This window comes from Lissotriton helveticus, chromosome 8 (genome assembly GCF_964261635.1).
Source record: "Lissotriton helveticus chromosome 8, aLisHel1.1, whole genome shotgun sequence".
Taxonomy (NCBI): Eukaryota; Metazoa; Chordata; class Amphibia; order Caudata; family Salamandridae; genus Lissotriton; species Lissotriton helveticus.
Window position 1 is genome coordinate 1,290,593,033 of NC_136069.1, and position 24,315 is coordinate 1,290,617,347.

General features: G+C 41.6%; 1 protein-coding gene across 1 annotated transcript in view; it reads left to right on the forward strand.

Annotated features, from left to right (window-relative positions):
- The window catches only part of MYO16 (myosin XVI), a 2,830,569-nt gene that overhangs the window by 1,647,624 nt on the left and 1,158,630 nt on the right, over positions 1-24,315 (forward strand). Inside the window, exon 21 of the mRNA XM_078658257.1 lies at positions 19,206-19,278. Coding sequence (XP_078514383.1) covers positions 19,206-19,278 — 73 coding nt within the window. The remainder of the gene's footprint in view (positions 1-19,205; positions 19,279-24,315) is intronic.

Genomic DNA, 24,315 nt, shown 5'->3' on the forward strand with positions numbered 1-24,315 from the left:
CCCTTCGAGTGGGTATGTTGAGGCTGGTACCATCGGGAATTTTGGCAATGTGACATATGGTGGGGGAGTATCTAACAAGAATACGAATTTAGTGATACCTATTCAGGGGGGTGGTTCGGAGCCTAAATTGATGAGAGAAGATAAAGCCTATGATTCTCGCAGGCGCTCTTCCAGTCATGGTGTAATGAATTCTAGCCTGCCATGTATAGATTTATCACCTGCATCAATTCCGTATGTTGTTGTATTGGCTGGTGTCCCTGGGTTGGAACAAGGTAAGGAGGAGTCGTATTCTGACCTAAAAAATAAGTGTATCCATTGGTTAAACATTAATAGACCACTTCCACCGCAGGTATATAGTGAAATTGTATTTGCCCGTAGAGTAAGCTGGGTGGGACAAAGAAAGAAACATATTGAGGGCAATTGCATTTTGATTAACTTTAGAGATAGGCGGGCGGTCGATCACATATGTGATTGGCATCAGATGCGGGCGACTCCTGGGATACAGTCCCTTTCTTTAACCTACTTTTACCCTCCTTATCCTCCCTACCTACCTTTAGATAGCTGGGGCTATCAATGGGAAAGTAGGGAATTAAGAGCTCAGGTAGGAAATGCAAACAACAGACGCTGTAACTATGATACTTTCCTACCACCTGCCTTTCCTCTAAGTAATAGATTCAGTATCCTAGATCAGGTAGATTGACTGACTTCTAGTAGTCAATTTTATACTCCCAAGGGCCAACAGCTAGGCTTACCCCGAATTGATGAGGGAGTTGTTACCCATGACCAGACACAGATTTTGAGTAGGGAATTGGTGAGAGAAGACATTTCTAGAGGAACCATCGATGACACCGAGGAGGTTACAGATAGTAGTCCGCCTGGTAGGGTGGGAGTTTGCCCAATATAATCGAATGGGGAGAGTCTACTTCTCTACTCCAGGCCATTGAAGCTCAAAGGCCTCAGGGAGTAGTGGTTCTTGATCTCCCTCCATGGTCGAGCAACGATTTGGCACTAGTAGAGAATGCTAAAGGGAAAGTAGTTAGTCACTTTGAGGCCACTGTTGATACTACCGGTGGCCATGAGGAGGAGTTTCTGTCCGTGGCCCATGAGAGAGGGGTGCCCATCAAGGCTTTGCAGAGTACTAAGGCAGTTATACCACAAGGCCTAAGGATGTTGTCTTGGAATATAGCTGGGTTAAATGCTAACATGGACCTGCCCGATTGGGGCGAATTCATTGATACCCATGAGATCTGTCTATTCCAGGAGACCTGGGCCTTGAAATCTTTGCATAGAGTTGGATTTGCCTCTTATTGGAAAGCGGCTATTCAGGGGCCTAGGGGCGGACCTTCGTGGGGGGTTGGGTATCTGGGTCGGTACACACCTTGGCTGTTCAGTTAAGTCGATAGACACCCATTCCTCTGATATTTTATGTATTATTCTCTCTCTTAACAACTTCCCAAAGGTGGCTATTATTAATGTTTATTCTCACCTTGTTAGGTATGGGCAGACCTCGCAGACGCTAGATTGTTTGTCCGCCTTTCTTTCATTGCTGCCTGACCAAGTTTTCCCTATCATCGGTGGGGATTTCAACTGCCACTTTGAACCCCTAAATGGTTTACCCCACCCTATTACGAGTGATGAGGACTCAACGTGGGGAATCTCATTGTGTAATCATTACCCGATCAGGGGTTGGACCCCTCTAGCTCTGCAGCTGACCTCATTTACCCTCAGCTACTCACTCAGGGCATGTAATGGCAGAATGTTTGCGGATAACCCAGGGAAACATACCTTTGAAAGAAATGGCCAGGCCTCCACAATTGATTATATCTTGGTGAAGGTGGATATCTGGCATAGGATTGAGAACTTTCTGGTACAGTCCCGCACTAAAAGTTATCACAATCCGCTGGCTCTTACCTTGGATTGGTGCCAACTGGTAGCAGGACAGGCTGAGACTATGCCGCCCCCCTCTGATCTAATTGCAATTGATGGAGGCAGAAGAATCCGCTGGGGAACATTTTTACAATCATCTGAGGCAATGTCTTCCCTGTATAAATCTATCTTACCCTTTTTGGCAAAGGCAAGCTCTATTATAGATAATAGCGGTGTCACTGTTTCTTTAGAGGTGTTGGGGGAAAACCACCTGGATATGGTTGGAACCCTGGCAGAACTTTTTTATAGCACCTCAACCCATAAAAGAAAGGAACAAAGAGGTAATAATTCCTGGTACAATAGGGCATGCAGAGAAGCAAAGAATGCTCTGTTGACTAAACTTCGAGAGGGTGATATTGTACGTATTAGGGAGGCAAGGGCATCTTTTAAGAAAATTATTTTAGAAGCGAAATCTGAATGGGAAATTGACAGATGGCAGGCCTTCAAGAAAGCCCTAGATGATAGATTGTTTCGATTACAACTAATCTATTGGAAAACTATAACGCTGGAGGGAGGTTCTCTCTACCTAACATTCGCGGACCTCAAATCCGCGTTTGATTTGGTAGATCGAGACCAGTTGTGGAGCCTACTGCTTGCGATGGGGGCTCCAATTTACCTTTGCTAAAATAAGATTCGGGAATAGAGGGGAACTTTCAGCTCCGTTCCCTGTAGAGAAGGGTGTGAGACAAGGTTGCGTGCTTGCACCAACTCTTTTCTCCCTCTTCCTAAATGGGCTAATCGAGGATCTCTTAGCAGTTAAGGATATAGATTCTCCTAAACTTGCTAACCGCAAAATACCAGCATTAATGTTTGCGGATGACATGCTGCTCCTATCCAAAACACCTATGGGGATGCAGCGTGTCCTAGAGGAATTTAGCTAGTTTTGTAAGAAAAGGAATCTGGAGGTCAACATAAAGAAAACAAAGTATATGGTCTTCCATGCTGATTCTACAAATTGCCCACACCCTAAAATGGATCTCAGGCCCTTAGAGAGGGAGCCTGTTTTTGATTACTTGGGCCTTACTCTAAATGACAAAATGGAATGGGGGCCGCAGATTACCAAGGCAAAATTAAAATGAATCCAGGCAAGCGGGGGGATTTTAAGAGTTCATAGGAGCTGCGCTGTAAAGGTCATTGGCCCTCCTGCAGAAATTTACAAAGTTCAAACAAGGGGAGCCCCCTTATACAGAGCTGAACTTTGGGGCCACTGTCAGATCAAAACTCTAACAGTGACTGAAAACAATTTCTTAAGGCAACTCTTGGGTCACCCTCAAAGCACCCCTTTAATCCCCTTAAGGACAGACCTGGGCATTCTCCCCATTGCCGATTTGATCACCTTTTGCCCACTCCTCTACTGGCCACGGCTATGGAGTACTCCACAGCTGGTAAACTATAGAGAGGAATTAAAATCAGTTATGCCTATTTTGGAGGCGGGGAAAATCCCTTGACTGTCCTATATTCGGGATGCATTTCGTAAAATAGGGAGAAATGACTTGTGGTCTTCACCTGAGGAGTCATGTCTTGTTACTTCCAAACTGTCACTAACCTCTGCTTTGAAAGAACACTGGCTGATGTGTATTATTCGGTCGACTGAGTCATCTAGTCTAACCTCCAGGTTCTTAGCTGTTAAACCGAACAGTAACTTGGAGCCGGCCTTAGACCTTATTCAACCTCTTGCAGCCAAGAAATTGTTTCTTCAATTTCGACATGGGACACTCCCCCTTTCTGCATTTACCAACAATTGGGTGGGTGTCAATACACTATTATGTCCTGGGTGCAATGAGACAGAAGAGATGGAGACCCACGTGATCTTTCTTTGCCCTGCATATAAGGTAGCTAGATCCAAAAGGGTTCTCCAACTTTGCAGGAACTGAGGAATAAGAAACCATAAAGAGGTCTTTAGGTTACTAAAGTATGATACACATCCGGTTTGTGTCGCTGCCATAACAAAATTTCCATTTGCAATGTGGTGTAATCGCAGGTGTTTAGTGAAAAGTTAGGATTGAGACTTGAAATGGTGTTGCTTTATTCAAGATCGATTTCCCTGATTTTAAATGCTACTAACAGATGCTTACTCTTTTTAACTTTGTTTTTTAATTTATTTATATTTTTAAATGTATTGTGCCATATGATGACATTTTTCAATATGCTGCTAAAAATTGCCCTTAATTGATATATCTGCCTATGCCTAATGCACTATATGGGTTGATAACACGAGGGGGCGTGACCCTCTCCTTATTGCCACCTTCTTGTTACCTGGGGTTTAAATGTTAATAGTATTACTAACTGCTCTTTTTTTCCATTTTCTTCCAATTTTTAGTATGTTATTTTATGATGTTGCATTTATAAATGTTATATTATCGTGCTTTTATTGCAGCAATTGCAGAAATAACGTTTTTTTTACTTTGACTTTGAATATATTAACCTTAATAGTGAGTGCCAGCTAGCCCAGAGGTCACTAGAAACTTTCTCGAATTCACAAGAAGGGATGAGTTTCTGACAACCGCATAAACATGACAACTTTGTTTCCCAAGAATAAGAAATATATCTCTAGAGTCGCGGAAACAATAGATAGGTATTTCACTCAGCCAATTGTGCATGCTTCGTTTCTACAGATTTGCAGAGGAATAGAGAGACGGGTGTTTTCAATAAAAGGTTTATTGAACAGTCTTCTTTCTCATGCAAGAAAAGTGAACTGCTACAATCGTAATGCAGACTGCAAAGTATAATGCGTACAGCGAGAACAATATTATAAAATAATACTGTAAGAGCATTGTATGGTTTCTAAACCATATAAAAATACATACATAAATAATGACTAAAAATACTCAACTGGTGCTTCTAAAATACGCCTACCCCAATGTACCTAACCTAAGTCTAGTACGCAGGAAGACGTACGTTTTGTGTAGCATAGGTTTTGTTTTCTTTGCCAAGAATCTATCCAAGATTTCTCCAGGTTCTAATCAGCTCTTTACCTTGGTTTAGAATGAAGGAGGTCTGGTATCTCTGTCTGGGGACTCGATTTCCCAACACCCGGCAAGGGGTGCTTGGAAACACTGGAGCTGGATTCTCGGCGAGAGAAAGGCAGCCTCTTGATCAGAGTGTCAGCTGGAGGGTCGGCTTCCTTTGGCACTTGCTGTAGCGAGCTACGTCGGGCAAGTAGATAGTCAAACTGCTCCGAACCACTGTGTCTTGCTAGAGCAAGTGAAGGTATATTTATACCTTGAAGGTGTCTAGGAATGCCATAGATTGACGTAAAGTTGGACATAATAACGTCAGGAAAGAACCCTTAGGGAATAGTCGTTCTTTGCAAAGTACATGAGTTCTTGGACAAATCAATATTCAAGCAAAGGAAAGTCCCTAGCTGCTTAAGCTGATTTTCCAAGAAATCGTTGTGATGTTTGGTACGGGTGGAAGTAGCCATGCCTGTATTTGGTCTGCATGGGCTATGTCTAATTAAGGGCCTATATTAGGGCAATGTGAATTGTACCTATATAAGGGCATAAATCGGGAAAATTACCCTCGGAGCCTAAAACACCACACAACAGTACTATCTATACATAGTGTTTGCCTCTGTCCATTACTCACCTATCAAATCATTTTCACATTACTCCCTTTGAAATCATAGGAACATTATAAGTGTTTGAAGTAATACAGTTCCTCAACTCTCCTCTTTACTCCCTTTTCAAATCTGTTAATTCAAAGGAGTGAGGTATCGTAGGTGGGCCATGCCGTACACACAAATCTAGCAAACTCTATTAAATCAGTAACTTTTCTCAAAGCAGCATGTGGCTGACATTAATTAAAATTTGGATGAAACGCCATTAAACCCAAATTTCCCATTCAAAGGGAACCACGTAGATCTAATGGGAACGGGAAACTGATGTTGAATACACTGACAAACCACTTCCACTAAAACATGAAAGAGTTATGTTATGTTATGTTATGTTAATTGGGTTCTTCTATAGCGCAACGGCTACTCGCAAAGGAGTGTCCCGGCGCTTTGGCGAAGAGGACCTTTATTGGAAAGAAAACATAACTGGGAATAAAAGACTACACAGTTCCTAACTAAACAGCCAGGTTTTTAATGCTTTTCTAAAAGACATCAGACTAGGGGCCTGTCTCAGGTCAAAAGGCAATTCATTCCAGGCACATGGAGCCAGGTAGTGAAACGAGCGCCCCCCTTGACGAGTGCGTTTGATGGATGGGACACACAATTTGAGCTGGGAGGCGGAGCGAAGAGCTCTGCTCGGTTTGTACAGAGCGAGCCGTTTACTAATATACCTGGGGCCCAGATCGTGCAGAGCCTTATAAGTTAGAGTCAGGCTCTTGAACAGCACCCTTTTGGCTATAGGGAGCCAGTGCAATTCCTTAAGCAGGTTGGAAGTACTCGCTCGTCTAGGAAGGCCATAAATGGCCCGTGCAGCTGAATTTTGCACAACCTGAAGTCTCCTTACCAAGTATTTAGGGAGACCTAAATAAAGGGCATTTACATAGTCCAAGCGAGACCCTACCAATGCTTGAACGATAACCCTGCGATGATTCACGGAAATCAAAGGAAGAAATTTCCTGAGCATCCTCAGGATACCGAAGCATTTCCCTGCAAGACTGGCTATTTGGGGTCCAAAAGTCAACTCGTTGTCTACAATGATACCAAGATTTTTAACCCTGGTACTAGCATTGGTAGGAGGGAAAAGATCCTGAGGCCACCAACTTTTCCAATTTGGTTCAGAGACACACCCAAAAAAAAGCAGCTCCGATTTATCGGAGTTGCATTTCAGGCCGTGTCTCTTGAACCAATCAAAGACTGCTTCTAAACAGCCTCTGATACGTGCCCCATCAAACATCTCATTCTTGTTCTGAGTGAACAAGAGCTGGGTGTCATCAGCGTAAGACACGATCTGAGCGCCAAACGACTCCGCAACCTCTGCAAGGGGGGCCATAAAGATGTTAAAAAGCAGGGGGCTAAGAATAGACCCCTGAGGGACCCCCACTTCCAGGACTGACATAGCTGCGGAGTGAGGTGGCGCCCAGATCGTTTGCCGGCGGTCGGCTAGAAATGACCTAAGCCAGTTCCACACCGTCCCCCTAAGGCCACAATCCCAGAGTCGAATTAGGAGAGTGTCATGGGGAACGGTGTCAAACGCCGCCGACAAGTCTAACAAAACCAACATGGCCTTGCCTCCCAAGTCTAAGACCTCTCTGATGGCAGTGGTGACTTCCAGTAAAGCGGTTTCTGTGCTGTAATTCGCACGAAACCCGGATTGAGTACTGTGCAGCATGTTGTTATTCTCGATGAAATCTGAGATGGATCGGTGCACATGCCTTTCCGCCACCTTTGCCAGAGCAGGGAGGAGAGAAATAGGCCTATAGTTGGCGTGTATGATGGGATCCAGAGTTGGTTTTTTAATTAGTGGAAGAATAAGCGCACTCTTCCACGCCTGTGGAACAATGCCAGAAGAAAAAGAGGAATTTAGCATGGAGTTGATAGGACTATTTAGCACAGAGGCTATTTTATTAAGACAAGAGACCGGGCAAGGATCTAAAGGGGAGCCCGATTTCAAGCCTGTCAAGTAGTCTAATGAAGCGGCAAGGCTTAACTGCGGAAATTCCCAAAGAGTGGGATTCACAGAAGAAATGGCATCCGGATCAACTACCCGTGACTGCTTAGAAAAAGTTGCCAGGTCGACTTGAATGGTGATTATTTTGTCATAAAAATAATGAGCTAATTCATTCAGCCAAGATTTGGAATGACCCTGAGCAGACTTGGCCAGCGACGGCGAAGTGAAGTCTCTGACAATATTAAAAAGCTCCTTGCAGGAGTTAACCGAATCATCTATCCGACGTTCAAAGTAGGTTTTTTTTTCACTCCAGATCATCTTATGGTAAGATCTGGTCAGATCTTTAAATTTTTCTCTCTCACAAGGGTTATAATCTTTTCTCCAGATTCTTTCTGCTCTCTTGCAGCTTTGACGGGCTTCTTTAAGCTTAGATGAAAACCAAGGAGCAGAAGCACGTTTATTACCAGGTTTGGCAGCTCTCTCAGGCACCAGATCCGCCAGTATAGTTGTAAGCCACTCAGTATAGTTAAGAGTTAAAGAACTATGGAAAAAGAATGTTGAGTTATAGAGTGAATACGGCCAAAACAACCTTCAAACAAGAAGCAGGCAATGAAGAAAGGGGCTCGTTATAGAAAGGGCGAATACACGAGTGAGGCAATATTTTGAATGGACTCCTTGAAACATGGAGCAATAAATGGGTTGATCTAAATAAAACTGAAAAAAGTGCCCCAGCTAAATGAGATAGAGGCCCACTGTTACTTAGTAAATCAATAAATTAAATTATAACTGAACAGTATTCATGACAAATAAATGAACTCTGTCATTCACTGATATTTAGACAAAGAAAGCAGCAAATGAAGAAATATTAATACTAATTATTAAAGAAATGAAAGTGCTCAAAACAAAATGGACAAGGAGGAGAGAAGAATGAATGTAGCATCAATCAAGAACACAAACTATAAAACAGATGTTACATTTATGGTAACTTATGCTGAAGCAGAGGGATCAAAATCTCCGCTAAGCCTGTAAGAAACTAATAAATAATAAGCCCTAAGATTAATTTATAGTCTGAATATTGCATGTACAAAGAGATGAGTCAAGTCACACTCCTGACTGTTCAATTCAGTCTTATGAATATCGAGTGGCTTACCTGAAATGACAGTACCCACAGAATGGCAAGATATTAAGCAAGCAAAGCCATAACACTATCAGTGTCAGAATCCACATCGTATAGACCAGGCTTTAAGATTCACAGTTACATGCCCTAAACTATCTTAGCTGAAAGAGCAGTAAAAGATTCAAAAACATGACATTACGAACTACCACAGAAACACTTCACACAGATGCTCTCCATATACCTAATACAGATGCAGCACTGTTAGGCTTCCCATTAGTAACGCAGGCATCACATGAGGTGGTTAAAACAATGTAATCAATCCTTTGGAATAATGGGCCAAGCTTAGATTCTAGGGAAATTCAGTCTTGATATTTCAGAGAATGCCCAAGTCCACCTAAAAAACAAACTAATGATGATTTAGGTAGGACTTGTTCAACCTATATGCCTTGGGTGTTCTTCCCCATACTTTTTGCCTTCCTCCTCCATTCATGCTGATTGTGTTTTTGCTGACCTTAAGACTCTGTGCTTTTACCCGTGCTAACCAGTGCTAAAGTGCTTGTGCTCTTGCCTCTAAACATGGTAAAATTGTCTTATACCCAAAAGGCACATTTAATTTACCTGTACTCACCTAGTAAAGTGGTACTACATGTACCTATGACATTTAAATGAAATGCTACTAATAGGCTTGCGAGAAAACAGGGGAGTTAGGCCCAGTAGGACAAGGAACAGGTAGGGCCATAAAATTGAAGAGAAAAGGTGGTGACTTGAACCTTAAGACTACTTTCAGCACGTAATTGATTGGCTGAAATGATCAACAACCTTTATTCTTGTTTGATCAGGTGTTGAACCCTTATTATTTTGTGGAAAATTCATTTATTTTTTGACAATTCATTATAATATAGAAAAACTCACACTGTCATCTCAAGAAGATTGCATACATTAATCAATAACAATCAACAAAATAATTCACATGATAAACAATACACGTTAAACAATACACAAAGTGAAACAGAGAATCAAACAACACAACATTAATCACATTCAACAGACTTTCTTTTGAGAAAATTTAAAATTAATCTTTTAAATGTATAACTCGTCAAAAATCAGAGTAATCTTTTATAATCAAAGGGAACAATACTTAGCAGATGGGGGAAACAATTCAAATCCCTCCGTATCTGCCAATACTCAATTTAAAGATCCTCAATGAAAACAGTGCCAACGTGGTTTGAGTCCTAATCCTCACAGTAAGAGGACTCTCATCAGGGCTTCTGAATTTCTGGCTTTTCACTATGCTTCATTCCTATGTGCAGTGGTGTTTTATCTGGCGTGGAGATATATACTCGTCTCCAGATCGTAAATTATTTGTTGGAGTCCTGCAGATATACTGTGCATCCCCTGCTTGAATGCGACACCGCAATGGTCAGTGCACTATGGGGTATCTGAAAGACGAGCAGCTGCTCTCAAAGCATTCAGTGTTTCCCCTCAATTTCTTCCTATGACTTGTTGATCTGGATTGAAGCAGCCTCCCACAGAAGTATCTCACTGGCTTACTGAAACTGGCCAGTCATGTCGTATCGCATATTATCGCATATAGAGTTAACAACTGCCTTTCATGGTAATAATTCCGCTCTTTGGCTCACTCTGAATGGTTTTATTGGAATTATTCAGAAGCAGAATAACTCACAGGCCAGTAATGCACACTGAGCAAGACCACTTGTTTAAACTAGAGGGAGGTTTACCCGACCACTGGTAGCGATGTTTAACACATGGAGGGTGAAGGTATTCTGGTTCAATATTTCACGGCCCATGCCCTTCTTTTAGGAATGCACTATGAACATCTTTCAAAATAGCACAATCATGTCTCAGTTGAGCGACAGAGAAATAAAAGGTTTTAAACATATTTTTCAGAGAAATCAGAGTAGAAAAGTAAACAATCGTGACAAACCAGTAACCAAAGCAGTGCAAGGAATGAAGAGAAGGCAGCAACATAATCTGTTTAAGGAAACAACAGTCAGCAGAAACTACAAAACGATCTAAAGAGTATTAGGAGCCATAGTGTACACCTAATGTACATATGGACGTGAGAAGCTTGACCACTGAATTTAAGACATTTACTGCATGTATGAGAGCAACACTGCCTATCAAAGTAGTGAACCAATTCATTGAGATGTTGAAGATCCCAAAAACTCCATCACTTGAAAAAAAAAAGCCCACAAGCCTGATAAACACCAAATCTCAGACCATGTTCCTGAGACCCTAGCAAGCAGTAGGAAAAGGAAACAATACCAATAAAGAGGATATTCTGACGCAAAAACAAACTGATAAAGAACTGGAACATGTCCAAAGCCCAATACTCAACACCTAGAGCACAGAAACAGTTGTGCCGGGCAAGATAAGAACAAAAAAACTGCATTTAACATCTCCAATCTTCTCTAGAATGTCTCGCATAAATTCCCATTTCAAAAACGATTTTTATCAAAATACAGTTAGTACAAAAATATTAATTTGACAACAGTAATTTTATAATAGGAGTCTATTGTGTCAAACAAGTGTTGTTCTGCTGTTCCTCTGCAGAGGAACAGCAGAACAACACTTGTTTGACACATTCTTAGGGGCTACCATTCTTGCTGGACCTCCCACTCCCCTGCGAGTGGAAATAGCCCTAGTATCCCTCCCTTTGGAATACAAATAGGAGTCTATTGCCATATTGGTAACCTATAGACTTTTTTTTTTAGATACGTCCATCATATTTATTCACAATCTTAATCATTGAGGTCATAAAGTCAGCCAGAAAAGAAATGACCTAAGGAGGACAGTGGGGCAGTAGCTCTATGTGGTATAGAACTTCCAGCACCAAAATGCACAAAATATCATAGACTTCATTTGAATGCCTAGCTGAAAGGTGGATACATGATGCCAAAACCACTGTCATTAAAATGAGAATCTCTCCTATAAGGAGCCATACATCTACATGTGCAGCCCCAGAAAAAGCCACCAACTTGATAATTCAAACTATGTTGGGACATCACAAACAAGAATAGGGAGCAGATCAGTTGGAAGAAATAGATTCCCTGGGCTTTAACAAACTTGTTAAAGGGTCTACACAAAGGGCCTTATTATTATGTTGGTCAGAGTTGCCTCCAACCGACACCGTTTCGGTGCGGGAACCGCCCAACCATAGGTCAGTGGTTCCGCACACCTCATTACAATGCAACCACACATGGTGCAAACTTAAATTTCTCTGTGATAGCTTGTGCAGTGGGCGGAAATGGGAAAGTTTGTGCAAATCCCTACACGGTGCAGGGATTTTCAGGGGACCCCCATAGGTGTCTCCCAGGGCCATACACGGATGGGCAGGTGGGAATCTGGCCCTGCTATGGGCTCCCAAAGTCACTTTCTGACAGCCTTTCCATGTCAGAAAGGCTAACTTGGAGAGGCTGTCGGAAAACGACATCATAAACCCGACGGCAGAAGTCCTGTCATTAAGGGATTTTGAGGCCATTCCGATTAGTGGACAGGCTCCTTGAGCCTGTTGGAGCTGCAACGGATCCCCTGGCCGGTTTAAACCCTGACCGCAGTCATTGTAATACGGCAGTCAGACTTTGAACCTACCATGTTGGTCAGAGGCTTTCCGACCAACATCGTAATCAGGCCCAGGGTGTGTTGTATGCCCTGAACCCATTCCTCACATTCAACATTGAAACAAACAACCTTGTAGTACAACCCCAACTCTAATTAAATTACTTTCCAAACAACGTGTTAGACGGAGGTGCAGCATCCCATCCATCTGCTGCATGAGGTCATTGACCTCATGCAGCAGACGGATGGGATGCTGCACCTCCGTCTAACACGTTGACTGGATTCATCCTGCAACACGGGTACATTGACCACTATACTGTACCGACCAAGGCTGAGGGCCCACAGCTTATGAACACAGAACTGTCCAATTTAACCCCCTACACACCACTTGTCTTAAGAAAGACCCGCCGTGACCACCGATTGGGGCCCCTCAGGGTCGAAACGTCGACAGTTGTCTTAGGTCCAGCATCACCAGGATTCCATTTTTGCATTTTTTTTTCTGTTAGCTGTGTATTTCAGGGAGCGTTCACCCCAGAGTGCATTAATAGCAATGTCAAAGCAATTTTGACTGAGAATTTAGTTTTGAAGAATAAAATTATATATGACGTATATCTACTCCTGCGAATCAGTGGACTGATTGGAGAAGAAATTTATGTTAGGAATCTTAGCCTACTATTTGAGCAATTGAACTTTAGTGTGTCTCTATGACTCTGTGAGTGCTCTCCATGCCAGTGTACTTATCTTGAAACCAAAGCGGGGGTTCTGGGGTAGTAGGACCTCAAGAGTAGAAGCACATTAACTGTCCAGTATGTTTTGATATTCACTTGTGTGGTATATTAGTGCTATTACTGCTCTTTTTATCTGTTTTCTTGTTAGAAAAGGCCCTTTTTGTGTGGTCAACATGAATGATGTTTCTGTTTTTTAGACTGCACACTGGAGCCCTGCTGTCCATTGACCACTGTATATGCTCTGACCCGTACAACATGCAAAAAATAGCTTATCATTGATTTGCATATTTAACTTCCCTATAAGCCCATAGTGTATGGTGCAAAATAGACCATAGTACGGAAAAGTAAATGTCACCTGTGAGCACCTGTTAACAGCAGCACTTATTGCGTGAACCATTAGTGTGACAGTGGAAACAGGGGTTCGGCTTTAACAATGTAGCTTGACAGACGCAGTTTAAACCAGCAGTCCGACTTGCCGAAATAACTCTTTTTGACAGGGAACAACCTCCCTTTTAAATATTAATGTCACTCTTATGTAAGCCTTGTAACACAAGATAGGATTCATGGCATTTAAAAGTGGGACATGTAGGCATTTAATGTTGCACAGATTAAAATATTAGTTCTGCTAACTCGGAGGTTCGGACCAGCTAGAAATTTAGTTCAACCCCTATTTTTAATATTTGTTTATTTTTAATAAATATTTTGGAAAAGTAACTTCTAGAAAGTGACTTTTTTTCTCAGCTTGAAGTTCCTGGGGGATAATTTGCATTAGCTCTCCAGCATATGCCTATGCAATGCTGGACCCTCTAGAGGTGTGAAAACTGCCCCAGAGCAAGAACAATGGCCTTAGAGTGAAGAGGTGTTTTTCATCCCCTTGCAGGAAGACAAGTTGGGTTGGACCCAGGATCTTCATTAACATGTACAGAAGCCTACCTTATTACAAGTAAAAGTAAAGTGAGACCTGGAAAAGGCCAGATTTGCTTTCTGCAAAGCTGTCACTACTGAGAATTCTACATACGGTATAGATAAAATCACATTTCAGAAGGCATTGCTTTGCTTCTTGGGTACAGACCAGGGGAAGGGGAGTTATGAAAAAGGATAGAAAATGAGTAGTATTTATGACAATCACAGCTATTGTACAATCCCCACTTGGTCAGCTGCATCTGTACATTGATCACTTATAAATGAATTCTGGAGAGAACAACTTCTTAATTTGCCTAAAGTTATCTTCTGTGGTGTCTATTATCCTGACCTCTGTAATCTGTACAAGACAGTAATCAACTACAAAATGCCATTTTAAAAGTTAGTGTGAGATGCGTAAAATAGCCAGTAAGCCAGCAAAATTAGTCACAGCACATGCATCCACAGTGTTAGCTTCCTCAGTCCCCATAAGCTGACCCAGTTTGTGGGTACAACAATACCAACTTCCATGGGACCAGGAACAGCAATGTGTACTTGTTAAAATTGTTGATACTGGCAGCATTGCCACAATACGTTGCTTGTTTGGAAATTATAACTGGGCAGTACGAAGCACAGGACACTATCTCAGGTTTCATTCTTATGACTAGTTGATCTAAAATGACACTGTCATCAACTGGTTTCTAATTGTAATTTGCATTAGTGAAATTCAGCAATATATATGCCTAGTGAGAGATCTATTCAAAACAGTGCACAAGGTTTTGACCCAGATTATGGCATCATGATCTCAAGTCTGATGGGTGTGTCCTCAGTATTCTGAGGGCACGTTGACACTTTTACAATATAATTGTGAGGTTCTCTCTCTTTGCCTCAGACTCCTAGCCTGACTCTAAACCATAGATTGTTTGTTAAGCAAAGTGATACAACTCATGGGTCCCACAAGTAGGGACCCTTCTAGTCAGGATGAGGGAGTTACACTCCTAAAAAAAAAACCCTGTTCACGTAGCTTGGTACGAGCAGTCAGGCTTATATTCGAGGCAGTGTGTAAAGCATTTGCACATAACCAACAGTATTACAGTGGATGCACTAAAAAAGGACACCACACCAGTTTAGAAAAATATTCAATATTTGTATATACTAAAGACAAGACCAAAAACGATACAAATCCACAATACAGTACTTAGAAGTCTTCAGTTATCAAAATAACCTTGAAAAACAGGTCCTTGAATTCGATAGCTCCCTCTGGGGCTATAACGGCGTAGTGAACAAACAAATCCTAACAGTTCAGGCCGACTGCTGCGTCGCGGGCCAGCTACGGTGTCAGGAATACCCGCAAAACAGTACCTTTAAAAATGCAGGGCATCGGCGACCTCTCATTGAGCTTCCAAAAGCACAGCTTCCACAGGCGTCAGTTCCTCCGGTCGGTGCTGGAGTCGTTGGGCCCTTGAAGTCACACGGGTTGCAGATCGAACTCCTTGCGGTTGAAGTCAGGAGCGCTGGCGTCGGCAGGCGTTGGGTGCTACAATGCGAAGTGCAGCAGGGCAGTGTGTGATGCCCTCAGGTTGCGGTGCAAGCAGCAGGGTCATCATTACTGAAGTGCAGTAGCCGGCATTGGTAGGCCAAGGCTTCGGTGCGGGATGAGGGTAGTGTGTCGTGTACGAGCAGTGCCCTCGAACTACGGTGCAGGCAGCGGCATTGATTTTGGTGTGGAGCGGCGTCACCGGGAATACCAAGGCGGCATCGTGGAGCGAGGTGATAAGGAGTGCCATGCCCACAGGTCGTGGTGTGAGCAGCCGCTCGGTGGCTGTGTCAGCAACATCGTCTGTGAGACCAGGGTCGCCGTGCGGCATTGTGGCAGTGCCCTCTGCAGTGCCTTTCGGACACTGAGTTGGCAGCGGTGTCGTAGACGGCGTCGGGTTGCTTTTTCTTCTGTTGCAGCATAATACACAGTCCCCAGTGCTGAGGGCAGAGAAACTTGAAGTCTTTGCTGTTCCTGAGCCTTCTTGAACAGGGGGCAAGCTCTACCTCAAGCCATTGGATAAACTCACAAAAAAAGATTGCAGAAGGTCAGTCCAGTCCTTTCACTGCCCAAGACCCAAGCAGCCACTGCAGTCCAACACAGCAAAAAAGTCAGCAAAGAGGTAGTTCCTCCTCACAGCTTCTCCAGCTCTTCTTCTTGGCAGTCTTCTTGGTCCAAAAGAGTTCTAAAGTTCAGGGGTTTGGGCCCCACTTTTTGTAGCCCAAACTCCTTTGTCCTCTCAGGCAGAGAGTGTCAGTGCCCAGCCAGAACCAGTTCTGCCCTCTCTGGTTTGGCTTCCTTGCAGGAGGAGGAGACAGCATTGTCAGAGGCAGACTAGGCCCCTTCAGGTGAAAAGAAATCTCCTCCCCCTACTCTAAATGCAGCCCAGGTCTATTTTGCCCTTTACTGACCCACCTAGACTATCTGGAACCATAGCTCCTCTCCAGCCCCTGTCATCGAAAACCCAGACAGTCAATCCACAACCCAAGTAGAGGCCTACTGGATGGCTGAGCAAAAAAATACCTACTTTCTAAAATTGGTATTTTCAAACACAGAATGTAAAAATCACCTTCACTAAAAGATGCATCTTTAGATTCTGAGTTCAGGCGTGGTAAACTTAATTTTTCTACCTAGTTCCCAGGGCCAGTTATGTTTATAAGATATTATAAACACACACCCCATTCTGTCCTATGGGAACAGGTAGCCTTGCAATAGTGAAACACGAGATTGGCAGTAATTCACTATCAGGACATGCCACACACCAGGGCATGTCATACCTTTCACATACACTGCACCTTCCCACAGGGGTACCTTTGGCCTACCTTAGCGGTGACTGACATGTAAGAAAAGGTCCCAGACTGCACACTGGCTCTGCAATGGCATGTCAGAGTTACATTTACAGGCTGCTTGTGTGGGTGGTACAACCCAGTACTGCAGCCCACTAGCAGCATTTGATTTACAGGCCCTGGCACACTCATTGCAGTTTATTAGGGACTGCCAAGTGAATAAAATATGCCAATCATGGAAACACCAATCCAAAACACAATTTACAACAGGAGAACTTGCATTTTAATACCGAATAGCAGTGAGAAAGTGTGCAGAGACAATAATTGAGCAAAAAAAGAGTCAAAACTGGGAGGTCAGAATGCAAAAATTCAGGGGAAACACGCCAAAAGATACCAAGTCGACCAGTCGGCATATCTGACATCATTCTCTCTAGGGTATTCACTCATAATTACCACACCATTTCTTGTAATCATATGCAATTGTGTGAGAAGTGTAATTCAGCATTTTCTTAGTGCAAAATTCACCCATGTGATCAAAGTGGGCCAGATGATGCATTTTGTGCTAAGCAAATAGCACTAAATGCTACAAGGTATGAGCGAAGGTAGCCAGCAGCTGCTCGCTCTCTCTTAGTTTGTTGTTTTTGAGCTCTGGCAGTAGGACTTATGTACCAATTTACTCTTCATTACTCATGCTGGAGTTGTCATGTAATTTTGCATTACATAAGTAATGGATAATTACTGAAATTACTCTAGTTACTCCGGTTTAATTAAACTTTCGCCCCATGCCTAATTTTTATCCCAAAGGTGCATTTTGCAGTACATTTTTACAAATGATGCATAAATACGCGAAGTGATGTATTTCAGAAATTTTTTATAACAAGCGTGACAAGAAATTCCTTAGAATTCCAGACTCCTGTTGACCTTTCCACCATTTTCCTTTTTTCAGATTTAATATGCAGATTCCAATTATAGTTTCAGGATTTGTGGGAAAATGTTTTCAAAGTCAAGGAACTTTGGATAAGGTGATTTCTTCTCAATATATTTACTGGCATTGAAGCCTTTTGTTTCTATAAACAGAACACATCATTTGTTGCTGATTTCACAGCATTTTCTGCTTTTGGGTTTCCTGCAATATCTGATCATGACTACATGTCCACAATGTTCTTTTCCTATTAATTCAGCCATGAGTATACCTACAGTTAACTGTTTAACCATAATTATGCATTTTGGACATTGGTAATTTCAGATATAAAAATTAAAAAATATATTCCAAATCGGCGAAATCATTAATAATACTTTAAAACAGTTATTGCAGTGTTTTAACAGTTTCTTTTAAGTAGGTGCACTGGGATACCAAAAATACAACAGTAAACCCTATAACAAAATATTGACTCTAAATCAAACAGTTCTTCTTCATGGCTTTGGACTTTGTGATCTTCTGCACTTGATAAAATCTTATACCCTGGGATTGAAAAAATATTTGGTAGGATAAATAGCATCTATTCCACGTTTTTCCCAGTAAAGTCAACTAACATGCACATTTTCATACTTACCACAACAAAGACAAAATAATTTGACTTCTTTTCCATTAAATTCCTACGTTTGACTAGCCAAAATATTACTGGTGTTGCAGGCTTTGACATAATCAGTATTAACCAGATGCAATAAAATATGCATAACTCATACCTCCAGCCCCTGCAAAAATATAGGGTTTGCTTAGAGATAGGAATTATCCTGATCACTCATAATCAACCCCATTGGATATGCGGAAGTTAAACAAAAATACATTAAATACACAACAATTAGACCATTAGGCGTTCCTTAAAAGACCTCTTCACATTTTAATTACTTTTGCAGCAAAGACCCTTTGTTACCAGTAGGAAAAGAGAGAAAAGAGAGGGATAGGCTGGGTCCTACAACATATTTACATTGCAATTTTTATGCATGCAATTTACTCAAAGACTTTCACATGCTGTTACACTTTTCCCAATTTTCCTACCACAAGCGGAGATTTATCTTGTTAAATTAAATGGACATTAAACTCTCAATTTAGGAGTAGTAAAGTTAGGACTCCTAACTTTACAACTCCTAAACTGAGAAAAATCCTAACTTTAAGACTTTCGGTATTCACATAAGACATTTAGGAGTCTTAAAGTTAGGACTCCTAACTTCTGTGAATACCGAAATGAGTAAGTGCCTTCTGTGAATACCAAAATGGTAGTAAGTTTAGGATTTTGTCTTAAGTTAGTTCTGTGAATCCCTCAAACCTCACTATTTAGCCACCCATACTGACATCCATAATGATCAATACAGTCTTTATATCCCGACTTTTACAGTACAACATTTTGAATCTAAATTCAATTGATGGTTTAGTCAATAAAGAAGCCAGATATGTTATCAAAATTGTTTCTAAATGGGCATGCTCCTCCGACTGCTTTCTGAATTGTTCATGTATCACAGTGGATACATATTTGATGGTAAAATAGAAAAAATACTATAGTATTGATTGATAGTTAAAACTATTTTGCTATTGTGAAGCCATTGACTGTGTTCATTGTGATTTATTTTCAGTGACCAAACACTTGAAATAGGAATCTTGGACATTTGTGGCTTTGAAGAGTTTCAGAAAAATTCTTTTGAGCAGGTGGGTACATTTATATAGCATTTTTTGTGTTACTTTGAACCGTCTTAACTAAGTGAACACATAGGCTTTCCTGTAATATAGAGAGATGGATAAATTACTTTTTTCAGCTGTCAACACATGATGATGGAAGAGCAGCTTAAAAAATAAATGTGTATTTCCCGCAAAGCTGTTTTCTTGTATGCTTAAGCTATGAGCTGGTAGCCATATGGAAATCAAATGAAATCTGCCAAAGAAAAGTGATTCCATCAATCAAATACATTTTCAATTGCATTGGAATTCACTTTAAGATACTCAAAGGTGCTTCCTTAACCACTTGGATGCTAAGGTACCTGATATTCTCCCATGTAATTTCCATTGAAATCAATGGAAACTCCATGACGAGCTGAGCTCGTCATGAGCGTCGAAGGGGTTAAGCTCTTTGCATTCTCTTCACTTCAGTGAATTATTCTCCACAGATTCCCTTTCACTCACATTGACTCTTATGGAGTCTCCCTTCTTTCCTTCTAAAATATATTGATAATTTAACTGTTGGGGCAAATGTCAACGCATATTTTAAATAACATTTTGATTCATAGACCTGTTGAATGTGAAGATGAAAATTAGGACATTTCATTTCTGCTGATAATGACAATATTTTAGTGGAATACATGATCATGTGCATGCAAAGAAAAATTAATCTACACATGAGCACAACTAGGAACACTTTGATGGAACAGGTATTTAGGCCTCAGAACATTAAATTGAGCCTGCAGGTTGGTCATAGTTGGTGTAGTGGGATAAGAATAGCCTAGTGGTTTCTTTTCAATTTCAGATGAAATGCTCCTTGGAGACATCCATTTTAACAGCATTCGGAGTAGAAAGAAATAAGAGTGGGTTTGACCAGTAAGAAAAATGTACGTTCATAGTCTAACAAGATTTGTCTTCTTGTCCTTTCCTTTTTGCAGTTTGCTTTTTACTGTGAAAGTAGCACAGCTTAGAGGATAGTAATAGTCACTAGAGTAGTTCTATCAGGGCTAGAGTGATGTTTTTGAACTTGTTAGTGGAGAAGTGTGGCTCACTGGTTAGAGGAGGCAGACCCGGACGGTGAGATCAGACCTGGGACCAGGGTTCAATTCCCGACGTGGCAGGGTCTTGAACCCAAAATGTCCACGGACTCGATAATTCTCGCTTCGGTGCCTACTCGAATCACAGGTTCACACTCTGCAACTCTGGGCAATAGCTTGCTTAATCTCCACTACGGCCCCCCGTGGCGGGATGCCTGGCTTTCACCTTGGGGATACCCAGTAGGGGCTATCTCACAGGGAAAAACCAGGACGGGTTCCCAATGCAAAGCGCTTTGAGACCTGGCGGTGATATTGCGCTATATAAAAACCCATCCATCCATCCATCCAGTCGTTTAATGAATTACCAGGTGTTGCACAAGGGTGTATTGGGGTCTAGGTAAAGATGCTGCCCAGCTAGTCTGACCTGTCAGTGCCTCTGGAAGCTGGTGCAGGAAAGATAAGAGGTGTTCCTGTGCGATGGTGCTGGGAAGCTGGTGCAACTTTATTTATATTAGCATGGTCCTTACTTTTACCCTCCATAAATGGGAGTCCCAAACTGCTGAAGACTGTTCTACGTGGGCCAGTTATGACTCTACTGCACTCACTATCTTGAGATGTATAGCCGGGATGTAAAAGAAGGCACAGTGACATCTGAAGCTGATCCAAACACCTACTTAAAAAATATGCTGAATCTCTCAGTGCTTGGGTCTGAAAGAGGATGGGGTCCAGTCCAACAGTGGATAATGTTTGCTACTACTTAGCACATGACATTCAATCAAAATTGCAATAATAACCTGTGTGTTAGGGGAGAGAAGAGCAGTACCTGAGGGCACACATATGCAGTAATTTGAAACACACTAGTTATCCCATAGCCCTTGCTAGTGGCCACCTCTGCCTAATCTACAAGGACGGGGCATAATATAGCAATTTATTGCAGTTTTCCTAGCTGACATATTTATTGCTTTAAGGCACTTAGATGTATTGATTTTACAGGGTGATACAGAACTACTCAGTCAGACTATTTACTTAATTCATCTGAAGTCCAGCCACATGTTGCAATCATTGCCAGTGGTGATCAAAGCTGATAAGCATGTTGACAGAGAAGTATAAGTCTCCCTGATACCCATTAGCCCATACTTTGGGAGTGACTAAATATAGTCATACTTACGTAGGAATGAGTGATGACTGTGGAGTAAATTAAATCCGTAGGCACACCAGCTCCAGGCACAGCTATACCCAACAACATTGTTCCAGCATTTGAGTTAATGGAGACTGTAGACGCTGTTTTTTTCTTTAAGGAGATATAAAATAGTCCAGAGAGAGAGATTGCTTAAAATCTAGCACTGTGACTTCTGTGTACTAGGCAACGTGAATAATAAATATACAAAGGTGACTGCTGATGAAACTGTGGTTCTTCACATTCAAATAAAACTAATTTTTAACAAGAGTTGAAACAAGTATCACAAGGGATGGATCGCTGACATAATATTAAAACAACAATATTGTGGGGGCGTGGCTTAGCACACAGCCAAGATGGCCGCACTGCTTTGAGCTTCGGCTGACCACCAACACTACTGGACAATTAATATGTTATTCAGCTGACTTTGTGTTCACCACACTGCTGTAATTTTCGGCGGAACGTATCAGGAGCCTTTGCTGTGATTTTGGACGATTTTACCTGATTCCTGCAACTTCGAGTATCATGACGATTTTCTCCTCAGGCTGACTTCTCAAAATGGCGGTTATTACAGAAGCTTCATCGACACTTGGACTGACTGATTGTCAATTTCGGTCTGTTCTCTCTGGTTCCTCGTATATTATCTACTGTTCACAAGGTATTGTGGCAGCGCTATGCATACCTTCCTTTTCAGTGCAATTCTCTAGCTGGAATGTAGTTTCTGCGCATCTTGGACATAAGGAGAGGTGCTTTCTGTCTAAGCATTTTCGGCAAACATAAGATTTAACCTGTGGCCTAATTGTCACTTGGCTCTACCTCAACGTCTTGCTCTAGTTCAGGCCTAACTGCTGGTATGCACAATATTAGAGCTTTTGGTATGCCTGTCAGGACAGCGCTCATTCACCAGGGATTTCACTGATAAAATGGCAGCCATCATGGAGACCTCATCTTCTTCGTGATTGTTGGCATATTTATAATCTCTCTTTCCTACATGGGCTACTGTAAGGAATTTTCATTCTGCTGTTGAAAGTATTGCCTGCTTTACAATAGACATCTCATTGAAAGAGTGAGGTTGTGTATTGGAATGCTACTGCTAACACTGATCTAAGCACATTGTGGTGTTAGCTAACGGGAAGCTTTTAGATCCATAATACCTAACTAGTGCTTCAGATCTAGCTGACTGTCTTGTAAGGAGTGGAGTAACGCTGTTGTCTGTTTTGGTTTGAGGACTGCGGTGCAAAGCTACACTACTTTTGTGAACTAGTTCTTCAACGGTGTCTGTCCCAATGGCAGACGGCATGGCCATTACCTCCAAAGACAGAGACTCTAAAGGGAATCTGAAGCGGCCTAAACAAACTTACCACAAGCCGGAGAAACCAGCTAAGGGCAACCAAGATTCCGCTGCAACCTTGAACACTATCCTTCTCGGACTTAATTCAGTCCATGATATCGCACAGAGAACCAAAACAAACATAGACTTACTTCAGGTTGAGGTAGCGGCAATCCGGAATGATCTTAAAAACCTCTCGCTACGTGTTTCCAGTGCAGAAAATCGAATAAGCTCTGTTGAAGATTCTACGGTTAAGCAAAATAAGCGTGTACAAAATATGGAGCGATCCTTGCTTTCACTATGGATAGACCTCATGGAACAGGAAGACAGGGATCGTAGGAGTTATCTGCGCATTTTTGGACTACTGGAAGACTGTGAAAAGGCTGCTTCATCTATGTCAGATTTATTGCTATCCTGGATTCCTAATGTGCTGAACATTTCATTTCAAAAGGACTTTGAAATAGAACGTGCACGTAGAGTGCCCACGTTTAAAAACAAATCCTTGGCTTCTCCTCGGCCAGTGATTTTCAAACCCCTCAGTCATCAACATACTGAACACATTTTAGCTCAGATGAAGAAAATTAAAACTTTGCACTGGGAAGGCCATAGAATAACTATATCACAAGATTTTGCCAGAGACACTGTTATCCGTCGGAAAGGTTTTCTGAATCTGCGCAGTAGACTTATAGAGATGAACATTCCATTCTCCTTTGCAGGTCCAGCACGGTTCAGAATAACTCAGAGAGGTCGTACCCAGATCTTTTATGAACCTCCAGATCTTTCCACTTTTTTGGATGATCAGTCTGAATCACAGATGGGATCTGAATCTCTTTCTGGCCCGGCTCATCCCTGATGTCTTTCAATGTCAGTAAAGTTTGCTCCATGGCTTTGCTGCCTTGCCACAAGTATAGTCTAATATTTTACATCTGGATTCCCTTTTGATAGCATAAATACTCACTATTGAACTTGGTGATATGTCTTATTAATAATTCTTAATTTATTTTTTTCTCAGAGATTTTATGATTTATTTTATCTGTATGAATACTCCTCTTATCGTCACTTTCAATATGTTAGTATTTTTACGTGGTATTTTGTTATTGACTGCATGTCCTTGTTGTCTCTATCCATCTATCTCTTCTCGTATCGCCTGGATTTTTGGCTTCTGTTTACATTGCTTCTGTTTTACTTGCTATTTCTCCTTTTTATGGAATTTCTTCTTATTTGATGATGAAATCTCTATATATGTTGCAGATGAATACCATTCCTTCTTTTTTCTGTACTCTTTCTCTGTAACCTGCGCACCTGTATTCATTTGATATGTTTCCCGTTCCTAATTTCGGTCTGACTTGTTCGTCCTCTCTTCTTCTAATTTTATGATAGAGTCTTATGTTTCTGTTAATTTTTCTGTTTATTTATGTCGTCAATCTGCATGCTTACTTTCATAAATATTAATTTATTTAATCTCTTGATTCTTTGTTTTTCATTCC